The 16,876-nt window shown below is 35.5% G+C and overlaps 1 protein-coding gene across 1 annotated transcript in view; it reads right to left on the minus strand.

The window, feature by feature from the left end:
- Window positions 1-16,876, minus strand: part of EYS (eyes shut homolog) — a gene marked incomplete at its 5' end in the record, with an annotated part of 675,648 nt that overhangs the window by 480,089 nt on the left and 178,683 nt on the right. The window contains one exon of the mRNA XM_080341398.1: window positions 4,442-4,563. Within this exon, the coding sequence (XP_080197524.1) occupies window positions 4,442-4,563 (122 nt within the window). The remainder of the gene's footprint in view (window positions 1-4,441; window positions 4,564-16,876) is intronic.

A 16,876-nucleotide genomic window follows, 5' to 3' on the forward strand; every position in this document is an offset into this window, starting at 1 on the left:
AAAATTAAGGTTTGTGGCTGAGGCACAGTACTTTCCAGATACTTATGGTACGTTGTTTTAAATTGCTTGTTTCAGTGGGATTTTTAAGAAAAATGCTGATATCCTTTCAGAAAACTGTCGAATAATGGCCAAAATATGCCTTAAGGGGTGTAGAATGTCAGTGACTTTTTAGTAGATGTTCCTGAGATGGCATAGTGATATTTTGTTGTTTGCCAAAGGCAATGAAATCCCTAAAGCTTATTTCACACACTGCAGTATAACAAGCAGCACACTACACATTTCCAGTCGTTAGCAGTGTTACCAGAGATGAAACTATAAAGCACTTGCTGTCTTTGGAGGAAACACTTGTTTGCACTTCCACAAATTTCTTTAGCTAATTCATTAGTAAATCTCCTGACTGAACCTATAAATCTTTCAAAGATAGTTTTGACTAAGAGGCACATACGGAACTTGATACTAAGATGAAAAAAAAAACAACAACAAAAATGAGTAAAACCTAAAGGTAAGTCAGAAGTGCAACATACAAATGTTTTGGGAAACACTTCTGCAGCAAGCGAGGAAGAGCTGGCCAAAAAGCCCTGAAGAAATGCCAGCTAAGAAGCCAGATGCTGCTTGAAAAACAATGTTCCAGAGTTTGGCATCTGGGGCCATTAAATGCCAAGCTGATCCCCATCTGTGGGAAAAGATGCTTACTGATTCTGGAGGAGAAAAACTAAGAAAGAGTACAGCAGTAGTTTAAAGGAGTTCCAGTAAAAACAGAAGGCAGAGTGAACTCAGTTTTCAAATTAAAAATCATATCATGATTTACTTTTGAACTCCAATATAGCTTAAAATCCATTCATTTAGAAATAAACATATCTTAGAAACATACTGCATAAATATGCATGCTTTTACCTTTTACTTATGTATCTTTGAGGTATTCACCCATCCCTAATTTAAGAATCACCTGCTTAGACAACTTGGTACAGAACAATTCTCCTGTAGTTCTGAGAAAACACAGAGGCTGCTTTTACCTTGGCTTTTCCAAAGAAACTTCTACAGAAGGAAAACAAACAAAAAAAAAGGAAACGGCATGCTGCTTTTCTGGATTTTCTGTAACAGTACTATAATTAAATGCAAATTATATTGGTTTGTACAGTTACTAATAGTAAGGACTAATGGTGTTGTACGTACAATGATCATGATTAACAGCAATTAAGAATCAACCTTTGTCAATGTGTAATGTTAATGAGTATCAGCAATCCAGTAAAGGGTAATTCTGAGTTTGGAACTTTTACAGTTTGTCAGTCTTTTCAAATATTCCCACCACGGAGATCACTAATTTCCTAACTGATACATGTATCTATATATTCATTTGCAAGAAACTTATCTTTAATGAAGTTACAATGAAAGAAATTTATACTTTATAGTAAAGTCATAGGGAGTAGAGATTCTGGATGGAGCTCTGGCGCTAAAGACTGGCACTGCTAGACTGACTAACATGGTCAGCATGAGTCCCAATCAGTGATCCAAGATACTGTAAAGATTACTGTTCTGTATTTTTTAAAGTTTTTTTAAAAGTAAAATATTTTATCTATATACAAAAAAAAAGTAGCAAAGAAGCAAAAGGACAAACTACAGTTATAAAAATAGAATTGGACTTCTGTTCACACAGGGATTACAAAATGGCATCTTAGTGGACGGATTCAACATCTGACAAAGGACAACTTTACTGAAGCGAACACCCAAACTGTTATAAAAATATAAGAACAATAGATAGCATAAGGACATATACTTAAGTAAGTCTAATTTGCTGTTTAGTTTGGAGGAGTCCATTGGTATGTTATAAAAAGAAAATTAGCAACAACTTCAAGCATTAATACTGACAGGATGGTAAATAGCATGAGTCTGTGGGATTCTTTGTGGATAGACAAAAAGAATGGAGCACTTTAAAAAGGCACTTTATTAATTCTCAGGGTTTTAATGTCATCATGGTTACTTCAAATTTCCAAACTATGCTACATCATTAGAAACACCAGCTCATCCATAAAGCTATGTTGCTTATTATTTTGCAAGAAGAGTTGAAGAGATTTTCACTTAAAGTTTCCCTGTAAGCTAGTAACAGTAAAGGAGACACAAGGGTTTTAATTAGGGTTTGATGTTAGTAGGGCAAAACCTCAGAAGCATCAGGAGATATGGTAAAACAGACAGAGGAGAAATAGGGAATTCAGCTGATAATAGATGCAACTGTCTATAAACATTCAGGGACATAATTTGAGAGATTATGCTGCCGTGAGGATTAGAGCGAGGTTCACAGGACACTGGAAATATATGCATGAAACTATTGTAAATTCATTTCTTTGCTGTGCCATGTGGCAAACTGTAAAGTGGGAAAAATAATTTTCTTAGTTTATCAGCTGAACAAAAATTAGCTAGAATGAAACAGGAATTATGTAACAAATGACCCACATTTACCAATTCAAGTTTAAGTATGGATTTGGTATCTGTCTTATCCTAACATTTATTCTGATTTTTTTAAATAAAAATATGCAACTGAAAGTATTTTTTTCTATTGACATGATTTATTTTCCTATGATGGAAACTATAAAGAAAATAATTGAATTCTGGCATACTTGTTCATCCTTCAGTTTTGGCAGCAAGATTTCATATCAAGGTTCAAAAATGAACAGGGTCAGATAAATAAATGGACTTAAAAGAGACATTTTTAATCCCTAATTATGGTTTGTGTTATTATTCTCATTATTACACGTTTAAAACTTGGTACAAAAATATTTCTTTTCATATCACATTGTTTTCTATTTGTTTCTTAATATATATAGAAATACATTTTTTAGGCTGCTGCACAATAAATTACCTAATTTGTCAAGAACTGATGTATTCAGATGGAATTGCAAATATTTAACAGAAAGTAAACTAGTGAGTATTATCAAAGGCATAAAAGAAAGCTATGTTATCTAACTTTTGCATTAATTTAAGAGTGATATCAAGTACTAGCAGTGGTGGGACCAACTTCAAAGAAATTTAGAAAATTCTGAATATCATTGCCAGCGGCTAAAGTTACAACAGGAAAAGAAGAAGTGCCAGAACATGGCCACAGGCAAGGAAACTGTATTGTCTATCACTTTTGCATTCTCGAAACAGTGCCTGGCCTAACTTTGATCCAGGCAAACTATTGCTTGTCCACAACAATGCCTAGGCACAGCCCAAGAATGCCAATGTTCTTTTCTATTAGGCAGTTAAGAACCAATTATCCTGTTTGAAAGTCTACATTTAATTTTAAAGATATGGCTGGATGTCCTCAGGATTAGATGCAGTTATAAAACTATTTTTCATTAGTAGAATACAAAGAACTACACATTTCAAAAAATAAGAGCTACAAAAAGAAAAAAATTGTTTTATGTCCTAATAAACTTTAAAAAGTGGAAAAAAAAAAAAGTTAACAGATTTTCTCAACCTCACTAGGCTCTTCTTTTTCTGTTACTGGACTGAAAAAATATTTACCAAAATAAAACATCTAATACTATATAAAAATGCAGTTCTAAGATAACACAAAGTATTTCAGTCTTATTCTGAACAGAAAGTAATGCTAAAAATTATATATTATATATTATTAAACTTAGTTAAATCTATCTTTGGCTATTTGCAGAATCATTTGTCTGTTTTCAGCTGTGTTATATTTTATTTCTGATTATTGTCTATATTACCAGGAATATAATCGCTGTCCAACAGCCAGACTGTGTGCTGTGTACAGCCATTACACTGTGTTCTTTATGCAGCTATATCAGCATCTATTAAGAGATTACATTCAGATACAGAAGGACTGTTCCAATATTGACATCATAAAGGTAAACTCTGGCTACAAATAACAGAAGCTGACCACCGGATTGTTTACAGACATCTTATCCTAGTACTAGGAAAAAAAAAAATCTCATTTTTAGATCATAAATTCATGCATGAAATAAAGATTGGGGTTTGAGTTAAAAATAGTACAGTTAGTGTCAAATTCTTCACTTTCAGTGTTGCTTTTAATTTTAAATTACTGATTTGTTGCCATTTTAAGCCACAAGGTGGCAGTAATGATATAATCTCATTTAAAATTGTACAACTACATCCACTTCCAATACTTTGGAAGCATCTCCTGTGCTTACAAGGCATACATGACAGAAAGAGGTCCTATATTTTTTTTTTGACAAAATACAATTCCAGATTAGATTACTTGCTAAGTGTTTTGAATTGATGCATATTTAAAATTTTCATCTACAATTATGTCTCCTGACATAATATGTATGTGCAGTGAAGCAGTGCATCCATGACACAAGTTGTTTGCTCATCTTTGTGTAATAACATTCTATTTCCCAAGTTGAGAAATAAAGTAATAACTGGATGTATAAGTCTGTCACACCTGAAACACAATGATATAGTGAGAAAATGCAATGCTTACCGATAGCTGTTGAAAAGATCCATGCAGGTGCCATTGTTTTTACAAGGTTCTGAATTACATTCATTTGATTCATTTTCACAAAATGTTCCTTCCCATCCAGGCAAGCAAACACACTGGTATCTCTGTAATGTATTAAGTAAAATACATAATCTGTTAATTTTTGTATTTTTAATACTGTTACACTAGGTATTATTAGTGATTGTTGTGCATTTTTGTCTTCTAACAGGTGCTTCACCATTTCAAACTTGAAAATTTTATAAATATATTAATAGTTGGGCCTGCTAATATGATGAAAACCTGATATGAGGTAAGTATGCAACAGTACTTATTGCTACTTTCTTGTATAATCAACTTGTGTACCTCAAATCATTTACCATCTCTTCCTCCCTCCTCCAAGTTTTTCTAATAAATGTTATTATGTCTTCTATAAAACTACTTTGCTTAGATATTACACTGATATGCCTAAAACACATGTATTTGCAATCATCTGAGTTATACTGTTCATCATGCAGTCCAAACAGAACTCAATATAAAATAATTCATCATGGAAATTCTAAGTAATACATTTCTGTCCAACTTAACACCTTTAATATGAAATCATACATCAGTATCTTAATTAAGTAGTACTAGACAACTCATGACATGAGAAATACTGCCTCCTATACAACACATTAGATAGAATACAAAGTGTATTGTGTTGTAGTCCAGAGAGCATAAATACAAGTCTTCTAGCTCTCCGCTGGTAGTATTATACGAAATAGACAAACCATCAGGTGTGGTGAGTGCAAAATTTCTGACTGATTAAACTGAATAAAACTTCAGCAGTGTGTATATCCACCTCAAAATGACATATAATACAACAGTTTTTTCATCACACTGCAAACCTGTTATACTGAATTGTAACCACATTCAGTATTACCTCCAACTCCAAAATTATCTGGTATCTGCGTGCAATGGGCTATTTGACATAGTCTCACAAAAGCGTAATACATCTATTCCTGCCTACGTTTTACCAAAGAAAAAAAAATAGAGAAAGGTGAACATCTGCTGAATTTATTATTAATGAGAAAGGGGCAGCAATTCCATTCAGCAGAAGTTTTAGTTGCTTCTTTTGTAACATGCTTGCTTCTTACGAAGCTTCTCTCTACCAAAGGTAGGAACCACTTTAATGGTAAACATGACTAATGTAAATTATTTCATTACTTGCTAAACATTGCAACAGCCTTCAGGGTAGATTTTGAAGTCTATTAAAATCCTTGTAAATTGTGAACCAATAACAGACAGCAAAAAAAAGTTTAGGAATATTTTTAAAAGCTGAGTGTGTAAATAAACTGCCATAGCATGATGATCAAATGTGTAATGTATCAGCATTGTGGCATCTACATGTGTTTATAGTCTGCAAATCATACAGCTGCATTTTAGCTGTTCAGTTACTGTATCTACATTTTGGAAACAGAGACAATTGTTTTTCAAAGAGATAAGATATTTTTACATTAATGGTGAAGAGAAAATATTTATTTCCCTAATACAATTTATAAATATAATAACTTAAGTGTCAGAACTCTGAGGAAATGCAAATTGGCCAATTGTCCCAGACCTTTCTACAATGATATCCACCCTCTCCTGCAAAATTAAAAGCTTAGAGTATTTTATTGGAACAAAGATAACAAAATAAAAAAGAAAGCAAGTTAATGGTTTAAAGTCGAGCTCAGTATGATTGTCCTGAGGTTTCATACAGTGTGGAAGAGTTCCACTGATTCCGGTACTTAAAATTAAATTATATACATGTATATTCTACTATAGCTGGCCAAATCAACTTTGCACCAGCCAATTTGTACATATAGTGTTTGAGATTCATATTTTTCCCAACTGCATTCTATTATTTTTGTGTTCATGTTGACTAACACAGTTGCTATGTTTGCTTGGACACAGCCTTGATTTCTGTAACATGGATTTTCTGCACCCACTGAGATACATTTTAAAAAACAGAAAATAAGATTGAAAGGTATTTTTCAAGTTAAGGTGAGGCATGGAATGTCATTAACTTGTTTACAGAGCAAAACAAGACAACAGAAAAATCATTGAAAGCAGGTTGGACACTTAAGAGGAGATCAGTATGTACTGATAAGTTAACTCCATATTCTAGTAAAAAAAAAAAAGAAAGTAATGTTTTGTCCTATGTGTTTTACATTTGCTATTCCATGCAACTAAATACAACTTGCAACCTATGGACTCCATCTGTTAAAAAAACCACACAAACGCAAACCAAAAACAAAACACAAAAAACCTCAATTGATAGTTTACTGTTATTGCTCTGTACTCCTATAACTCAGGCTCAAGAACTGCAAAATATTCTCCATGGAGAGAGAAGAAAATTGGCAACATGAGTCCAATAAGTGGGAAATATTTGCAGTGAGAGTAAGTCAAATGTTAATATAGGAGACAAAAAGATATTGTTGAAGTATTTTGTATTTTTTTAAACAAAATACTGAAACACAAACTTGGAAAGATAAAATAATTTTCTGGGAATTCTGCCAAGGAAAGAAAAAAGAAACATTGAGATGAATTACGTTACTAGACCACGTGTTAATATTTTCTATTACATCATAGCCACATCTAAATTAGATATTAAATATTTTAATGAATCAGAATTTTTTTCTGAGACTTCCTCAGCTCTTTGCATATATATCAGTGCCTTGAAAAAAATATTACAATGGAAAACAAAAGATGCTACAAATACAAAAGGAAAAAGGAGGACTACTAAACCCTACCCACAAGTAACTATTAGACACCTCTTAGAAACTGTTGTATTGTCTGGTTAGGTTTTCATATAAAGCAGAAATGTGAGAAAATTACTTACTTCCAAAACCCTCTTCCAGAATTAGATGTGAAAGGGGTTGCAAGTGGTTTTGTTCAGAAAGCACTAGTATTTATTCTGGTCTCACTAAAAACATCTATAAATCAGCCACTGAAATTCTGTGATTTGTAGACTTTTCATTACATGAGGATTGACACACCAAGCACAAAATTTTACTCGCACATATGTATATCACGCATAGGTACAGGATACATAAACTAAAAATTCTTATATAATATTTCATCTCTGTGAAGATTTACAATAGCTGAAGGTGTCATGTTATAGGTAGGTAAAAAGGTATTGACAGACACAAGACTTTGCAGAGAAGGACCTCGGGGTCCTTGTGGAAACCAAGTTGAACAAGAGCCACTGATGTGCCCTCAAAGCACACAAGGCTAACGGTGTCCTAGACTGCATTAGGAGAAATGTGACCATCAGGTCAAGGGATCCTCTCTGTCTACTCAATACTGGAGAGGCCACCCCTGGAGAGCTGTGTCCGGTTCTGGGCTCCCCAGCACAAAAGAGATGGAGCTACTGGAGAGAGTCCAGCAAACATCCAGTAATTTATTAACAGATTGGCACATCTGTCTCATGGGGAAAGGCTGAGAGGTGGGATTGTCAGTCAGGGCACAGTGTACACTGAACAGTATAAATGGAAACTGCATAGTGGAAAGTATGCAGTGAGTCAAGCAAGAGACTGAAGGAATAGGATTTGACACCTATTCATGTATTTCTTCTCATTTGTTAATTGTAATGATATATTACTATCCATTGTAGACAGATTAAAATAAATGGTACCTTCAAGTTCCTCCAAATCATCTTTTCCTTGTCCTCCAAAGAGCACAATAAATTTATAAAAAACGCCATAGTTTTCATTGTACATAGCTTTCCTTTGTACAATATATAGCACAGCATTTGTGAGAAAAGTGGGCTTTACCAGCTGTACACAGGGTCACAAACTGTGATTCTTTTTAATCTCCTGTGTACATATTCAGAACCATACATACACACTAGCATGTCTTCATTCAATTAACTGTGTGTGGTAAGAAAGTGTTATTTAAGAGCATTTGCATATTTTCCCTTTTCCAACACTGTAAATGATAACTTAATCATTTCCTTAAGCCCTAGTCAATGTTACTTTACTGGAAAATGGCAGCTGAACATCTGGCAAATAGAAACTACAATGAAAAAGGTTCATCACACACAACAAGGATCTGAATTATGAACATGGTAAATGTTCAAGCCTGAATTTTTACCATGCAGATATATACTCCAGATACTTTTTCCATGTCTAGAGCAAAATTTTAATGGAAGTAATTTCATTTTTAAAGTTACTATGGATTTGGAACATTTTTGGAGCTGTTACTGTTTTTAATTTTTGGTAAACAGAAAGGATGAAAAATACCTTACCTGGAAACAGAAACACACAAATTGAAATGTAGAAATCTCCCTCTATTTGTGTGTTCCAAGTGCTTCTTCCACCATGTTTCTTGCAGTGCAACTCTTTTTCCATTAAGGCCAACAGCACATAATGGGAGAGGCAGACCAGCAAGAAACCTCAGGTTTGCCTTTAAGATTTTTTTTCTCCTGCCTCTACAGAAAACTTTTCATCACAAAGTTCTTTTGGAAGTAGGGCTTTTTCCTGCAGAAAAGCTTCATTCAACTTAGTTTTGTTAGCGCTAACAGCAGTTCATTTAACCCCATGAAATAAATCTGAACATAAAAGAGTAAGCATCTGTGAAATCATATTTGCAATTGCTCTAAGCTGTATTGAGTTCACAACATTATTTATGCAGCCTTTTTGTTAATTTAAGGGTATTTTCCAAGTTGCTACCATAAGGCTTCACTTTTAAGTTATTACTGACTTAACCGTTTACATAACCATACATATTCACTAACAAAATCAGATTATTCTCATTTTCATTATTATATTGTTTTCATGATGCAATTCCCTTTGAGTTTATATCTTAAATAATCAAGGTTATTTGAAAAATAAATAATAATAAAAAAATGAACAAACAAGACACCTGTCCATCTTCAGTTGGTTTAATGCTTACTTTAACTTTTACTAAAGAAAACCAAACTAAAACAAGATCTATGCAAAGTGAAGTGCCAGCAACTTCATGTTGGGCATTGCTAAGGATCATGGCTGAAAACATTGTGACTAGTTCAGCCAGAAGAAGACACATTCAGAGCAGGAGGCACTGCAATCTGCACAACAACGACCAGCTAACGAGCCATAGATGAGGCCGGCTGACAGACAGGAGATGGAGGATGTGCTGGAGGGCACATAGCCCCATCTCCTGATATGACCAGCTTGGCAAACAAAGGAGGAAAGTTGAGACCCTTTATCATGGCCCAGAGCTTGTCGAAGCTTGTTGATCTTTTGCAACCACCATTTCCCCCTAGATTTCTGCACAACACAAAGGGAGACCCTCAACGTGGCCTAGGACTTGTCCAGACCTGTCTCTCTTTCGCAATCACCACTTCTGCCCGCCCCAACCCCGACTTTCCTCTACTCTGGAGGCTATAAAAAGCTCACCCTAAAACAGCAGAGGAGGGAATACCAGTCTCATCTAGGGGAATACCAGTCTCATCAAGGGAACACCAGTTTCACCAGTGCCTACCAGTCTCATCGAAGGGAATACCAGCTCGGCCTCACCATCAAGAGAATACCAGCACCCTGAAGACCCTGACTCTGAACCAGACGTCGGAGGACGCTGCGCTCCTGACCCCAGCATCCTCGCCATGTTACACCGAGGCCACGCATCATCGTACAAGTCCTGTCATCTACACTGCGGGGCTGCAAGAGGCTGGATCCCTCACTCTTTTCTTTCTTCCTTTCTCTCTGGTCTTTTTTTCTCTCCTTTTTTCTATACCCCCGTTTCTTTGCCTCTCCTTCCTTTTATAAATATAATATTACTCCCTTTCTCTCTCCCTTATACCTTAGTTTTCTTCCTTCTCTACCACTTTCTTCCTCTCCTTCCCTTTTGAATATATAAGGATAATAGCATTTTTAAGCTCTGCTGTTGATTTCTGGTTAAATTTCATATTATAGCTACTGATGGTTGCCAATATACCGCTCGTAGTAGGACTTTCTCTGTTAATGTGTTGATAAGTTCTGTTATACTTTTGCCAAGTCACCATTCACTGTAACCAATATTCCAACAAGTACTTTTAGTAAAACTCACAATTGAATTGGACTCCAGAGGTGATTGTCTGTCGTTCACTTCACATAACCGCGCAGAAGTAACCCAGAGTTAACTCACACCTGGTCTCATCTGTTGAGTCAGGGCGCGTGTCGCATCTAGAGTTAACTCATCCCATCGGTCGGGACGGGACACTTCACTACCTTTTAGTGTTCTGGTAATTAATTATTTACCTGTTCTTCACAGGATGTAAGAATAGTGAATGTATTAATAGCATTCCTCTACAAGAAAATTGACTGCTGAGGCATGAAGGAAAATATTCAATTGGCTTTGTTTTTCCTAGTCTAAAAGACATATACGGCTTGCTCTTACAGAAGTTAATAACTCTGTAATAGATAGAGTCAGATTGCCTAACTAACAGCAAATAAACCCTTATTGGGGGGTTGCAATAAGATTTTTGATACTGATATTAATTGTATGGACAAATATAATAAGCTATGTGAAAGATTAAGGTAAAGAAAAATGAAACATTGATTCGGAAGTGGAGAATAATTACAATAAAAAGTCTACTTTATAAATAGTGCTATAACAACTGAATTGCTCTGATGAAACCACTATATAAAAATCACCAAAATCAGTTACTCAATCTTATTATTAAATAATTAGCTGTCATATTATTATGTGTTACTTTATTTTAAAAAAGCTTTTTTCTGTTTTGCTCTCACCATGTAATTTACAAAGCCTATGTGAGTTTCGTGCTAAGCACTGCAAAATGTGAAATATTAGGATAAATACTTAATATTAAGTACTAGCTACCTGAGCATTTTTCAAAAGCCAATCTACTCTCTATTTTTATTCAGATATATTTCCCTAAATAGTTTGACATGTTAAAAATGCTAACCAATATATTTATTTGTCCTTCTAAACCTCCTTGTATGATTTTGCACCCTAAGTTACTATAAATTATATATTATCTGATATCACGGATAAAACAGAATTTCTTTTATTTAAGTTTTGAGCAAGGCCTACAGGAGAAATAAAGGACATTTTTAATTTGCTTATCTCTCCAATCTTTTAAATAATGAATTAGTTAAATTAGCAAGAAGGAGCATATTTGAAACAGTATAGGCAAAGTTTTATGAGCTGTAATGAGTTTTGCCTTACATTGTAATATTTCTACATCTGTGTTTACTAAATGCATATAATAAATATATGCAAAAGAAGTATCTTTTTCATCTTATTTCAACAGCACACCAGTAGTAAAGACAAAATTAAATTTTCATTCAGTGCGGGCTCCAACTTAAAATATGGCTTGTATCTAGACATGTTTCATATTTACAACTCTAACTGCTCTTACTGTAGTTTGTAACCACAAAGAAAATGGTCTTAAATGGGAATACTACTTATTTGCACTGTTTTTATACACTACCATTTCATAAACTTATCTTTGCTAATAAATCCATAATCACCTCTGCTTTTGATATTGATCATTTTAAAGTGACACATTTGTAAAAATATGATACTTTGCTGAAAGTTTAGTGCTCTTAAAATTAAATCATGACTAATGCTAGCAACAGACTTCTCTTCAAATTACATTAGATTTCATGTTCCCATTTCAAACAAATGCTGGCCTGTGCCTTTAGAATCAAATCAATTATATACATCACTGCTTAGATATGACAATACTCATAGTCCAATGGAAATGTTGTTGGAGTAGTTTTCTCTATGCAGACTCGTTCACAACATGCTGAGGCATAGAAACATGCAACATAGCTTTTACTCATATTGATACAGGTTTTCTATTTGAAAATGGTTAATATTAAACATTTTGTGTTAGGTTAGCAAAAAATGAAAAAATACTTAATAACAAATGCATGCCTCTGTGATGTTATATTTTTCTAGTTATTTTTAAATGTTTTTCTATGAGACACTACAAGAAATACGAACACTAGAAAACCTTAAGAAGTACTTAAGAACAATCATTAAAATAAACAACTGTGACAATCAAACTGTTTAAAACTTGCTGCTGTAAATTGGGAAAGATCCTTCTTAGGAAAGAAGAGAGATTTCTGGAAAAAAAATATTTTTAATTTTTTTTTTTACGATTTTTTTAAAATGTAATTCTAAGTATGGGCCTAATCTAACCAGACTAGAAGTAATTTTACGACAACAAACCAAAGTCAGTCTGAGATCTCTTGCATGTATAGTAATTGGTGATAGATTTTTTTTTTTTGGTCTCTGTTTCTTGACCTCTGCCATTTATTCTATTTATATCCTGCGTTCCTTACTCTACTAGAGAGCTCACTAGGAAATGTGTCAAAGAAATCACCTTCAATGTGACAGGTGTGAACACCAAAGGAAAATTAATGAAAAAACAGCTGTAAGCTGTTTGTGCAAAATAAACCAAATAACTAGTCCAGCTAGTGACAGACATTCGAGTATCTGTCTTTGATAAGTGTACCTTGTTTGATGTTTAGCTCAATTGTTCAATGAATAGTGAAAGGTCATAAACACATTCCTGTTAAGCAGAAGTACTGGAAGGAACCCACCTGAAAGCTTGTCCAGAGCTTTCAGTTCACTCCTAGACCTCAGGTAACAGGAGAGCTCTGGGAGTCAACTGTGATATTCCAAAGGAATAACATACTGACAGACAGGAATTATATTTTGTTTCTGAATATCAAACCTTGTGTTGCTACTGTTAACTTTTTAGATAAAGTAAAATAGCTTTTTAAGTACAGTAAGAAAAAGCAGTAGAACAACTACTGCCGGCTACAAAACAAAGCTATCTAGTACTTTAATAGATGGTTAAAATATAGATCTTAAGCATATGACCATTATCACATCAGTACACTTTAAATACCACTAAGTGCCATTTTTGCCAACGTCAGGCTCAAAAGTAAGGGAAAGTTAAAAAAATAGCAGTTCTAAAAATACTTCAACCCCAATATCCTTAGAAGCACCTAAACATTCACAGAATTATGTGATGTCAAGTTTCTTCTTTGAAGTTTCACTCATCCCTACTTCAGGTTTATAGAGCATTTATGTGTAATAAAATGCATTCCAAATTAATGTGCTGCTTCCATCACATCTAACACAAAGAGGTGAGTTTCTGAAAGTGCCAAACCTTGGCACTTGTGCCCTTCTCTAAGTACGGTTAGCATAAAAACAACCTGCTAGACAGCTAATAGAGAAGGATGACTCTAATAAACAAATGTTGTTCAATCTAGTATAGCATTAATATGTATACTTGCAGACATTTTATTCAATCTAATTCAATATTACTATGCACTAGAATAAGAGAGTTTCAAAATCATACGCACAAGCTGTAAAAAAAAATTATGTCATTCTCCAAACTAAAAGATATGATACAAGGATCAGATCTAGTGATGGATACAAAATGGCTGACAGAGGAAATACGTTTAATACAGCAAGCAGGAGCCTATGCAGAGCAAATGATGAAAGAAGGCAAGCCCAGAGAGAGTGGAAGGGAAGCATGACCTGACCTAACAAAAACATCAAGAAGCAAAGCATTACAAAAAATACAGAAATGCAGACTTTTTCTGGAAAAAAAAATGAGACCCAAACAGTCTTGGTTAACCATAGCCTTCTTAATTAATATAAGATTCTTATAACATTAAGGTTACCTCATTGTTTCTGAAACTAGAAGCATGATGACTGGCTGGTCACGTGGTGACTTTGGATCTCAGTACTTCACAGCAATCCAAAATAGCTGTTTGCTCACACTGGAAGGATTCACTTACTTGTTTCCTTCTTGAGGATCAAGAAAGCTTGTGTATCTGGTGTGGCAGCCTGGCATGAGCTGAGCAATGTTTAAACCTTGCTGACTCTCAGGCGACTCCCTTTTCACTACCTGCTAATGGCAACACTTGCTGACCTGCAGAGAACCTTCCAGAGAGACTGGTGGGGAGCACCTGCACAGCAGCAGCCAAGGGAATTTGAGCCAATCACAACTGGGCATTCCCTCTCTGATCCTATGACTAATAGGAGCTTCAGGGCTCTAATGGTGGCAGGGGGTGCTGCCCTGGATCGCTCCACTTCCTTCTGCGCCATATTGCCTTTCTCCACCTCCAACACCAGAGGGCAAGGACATTGTGTGAGGAACTCACCCTGACCCACCTGGCTTCTCTCTCAGGCTCTCCCATCTTCCCCACCACAGGCAGAAAGGTGAGTCACTTGTTAACATTAAATGTGCTTTCACACCTGAGCCCAGCTAGTTTTCAGCCTGTCAGTTTGGTCTCAAATAGCATCATTTGGCTCAAAGTCTGTGAGTGATGAGTGCTCCTGTCAGCAGGATCTCAGGCTGGTGCCTGGTAGCAGCCCTCAGCCAATGCACAGTAGTTATCTTAAAGGGTACATTTTCAAATAAAATATGTGATGCTAGTGTTAGGCTATGAGCATGCAAATGAAGATGCAAAGCTCAGAGCATAAACCAGTAGGAAATCACATAGCTGTGCGAACACAGAGGTAAACAAAGCATGCATTGGAAGTCAGGTGTTTGAAAGAATGAGAATATGGTTCTATATTCACATGGGGCTGAATTTGCGTATCTTGGGGCTTGACTGTGCTGTTTTTCGGAGCTGTATCATCATTCTTTGCTCTTTTTAATTAATCAACATGCTCAGTTGTTTCAAATCTGGTGGAAACTCTCCCATGTACTTAGGTCATATAGCTAGATAGTTGCTAATGTCCGGGTAGCACTCACTGTGCATGCCTTTATGAGAAAGTTCAGCACCTTTATTGTCAAGCTTTTTGTCGTTGCAAGTCCAGTGCCACAGCTCCCGGAAGACCAGTGGGTGCCTGGAGCTGGATAGCTCATATTCCCCAAAAGGGAAATTCCAGTGTCCCCAGATTCTCAGTCACTTAATGCAGTGCAATTTTTTAGAATTTATCCCAGGACAAAAAGTAACACAATAGTGCAAATGTTTGTATTTAATATGTGTTCTCTATATTGGAAACTAAACCTTGGTGGGCTTATCCCTGTTTCTTCATTCACAGTCTTGCGTTACCAAAACTAAGAGTACATGGTTGTCTGGTAAAGAAGACCTGAAGTTCATTAATACACTAAGAACTTGAAGGAGTCTGTTTGGCAGTGTGACCTAGTGATAGCTGCATTTATAAGTAAAATATTCATAGCAGTTTCTGATTGCAAGAAAATTTCAGTAACTAATGTTTTATGTCCTCAGAGTGGCTTGTTATAGGAATCAATACTTTCTGGGAAAGGCACAAATTGTGTCCAACAGTCTAATTCTTTTGTTACATAACGTGACTTATAAGTAAGTCACGAAAAGTCAAATACAAGTACTCTTTTGAAAACCAAATTATTTAACTGAAAAATCAATGAGAGCTTACTTTTCGGGCTTCTTCCAAAAATCACATGTCAATTAAAATATGAATAAAGAGGCTGTAGAACAGGACACAAAAGTTAGTACGGAGATACATTTTAATTAGATAAGGATTGTCACATTTTAAAATATGCCATTTATTAGAAGGAAGAAAGAAAGTAAAAAGAAAACTAGAGGCAGACCAGATAAACTGAGCAATAGCATCATGACCAACCCCCATAATTTTTAGAAACTTTTTCCTGTCTCATGTTTTTCCTCTCATCTTTTGAATATGTTTGTCTTACTATCTTGAAAATCAGCAGCTCCAGACTTTAATAATGTGTCTATATTTTCCTGAAAAATGAAAGTTAATTCTAGATTTATTAACATATTAAAGGACTATTAAGCAGGGATTTCACAGAATCACACAGAATCAGAGAATATAAGGGACTGGAAGGGACCTCAAAAGATCATCTAGTCCAATCCTCTCACCTGAGCAGGAAGACCTAGATGAGGCTACACAGGAAGGTGTCCAGGTGGATTTTGAATGTCTCCAGAGTAGGAGACTCCACAACCTCCCTGGGCAGCCTGTTCCAGTGCTCTGTTACTCTCACTGTGAAGAAATTTCTTCTAAATATAAGTGGAACCTCTTGTGTTCCAGTTTGAACCCATTACCCCTTGCCCTGCCATTGGTTGTCACCGAGAAGAGCCTGGCTCCATCCTCATGACACTCACTCTTTATATATTTGTAAACATTAATGAGGTCACCACATCCACCTCTCTGCCATCATCTGTCCACCTTGTTATACATTCCTAAACGGCTATGAGGTTGTTTCAAGCACGACTTCTCCTTGGTGAAGCAGTGTTGACTGCCCCTAATGACCCTCTAAACCTTGATATGCCTTGAGATGGCACCAAGGATAAGTTGTTCCATCACTTTCCCAGGAATGGAGATGAGTCTGACCGGTCTATAGTTACCCAAGTCCTCCTTCTTGCCCTTTTTGAATATTGGAGTGACATTTGCTTTCCTCCAGTCCTCAGACACTTCTGCTGTTTCCCAACACTTGGCAAAGATGATGGAAAGTGG

This window comes from Nesoenas mayeri, assembly GCF_963082525.1.
Source record: "Nesoenas mayeri genome assembly, chromosome: 3".
NCBI lineage: Eukaryota > Metazoa > Chordata > Aves > Columbiformes > Columbidae > Nesoenas > Nesoenas mayeri.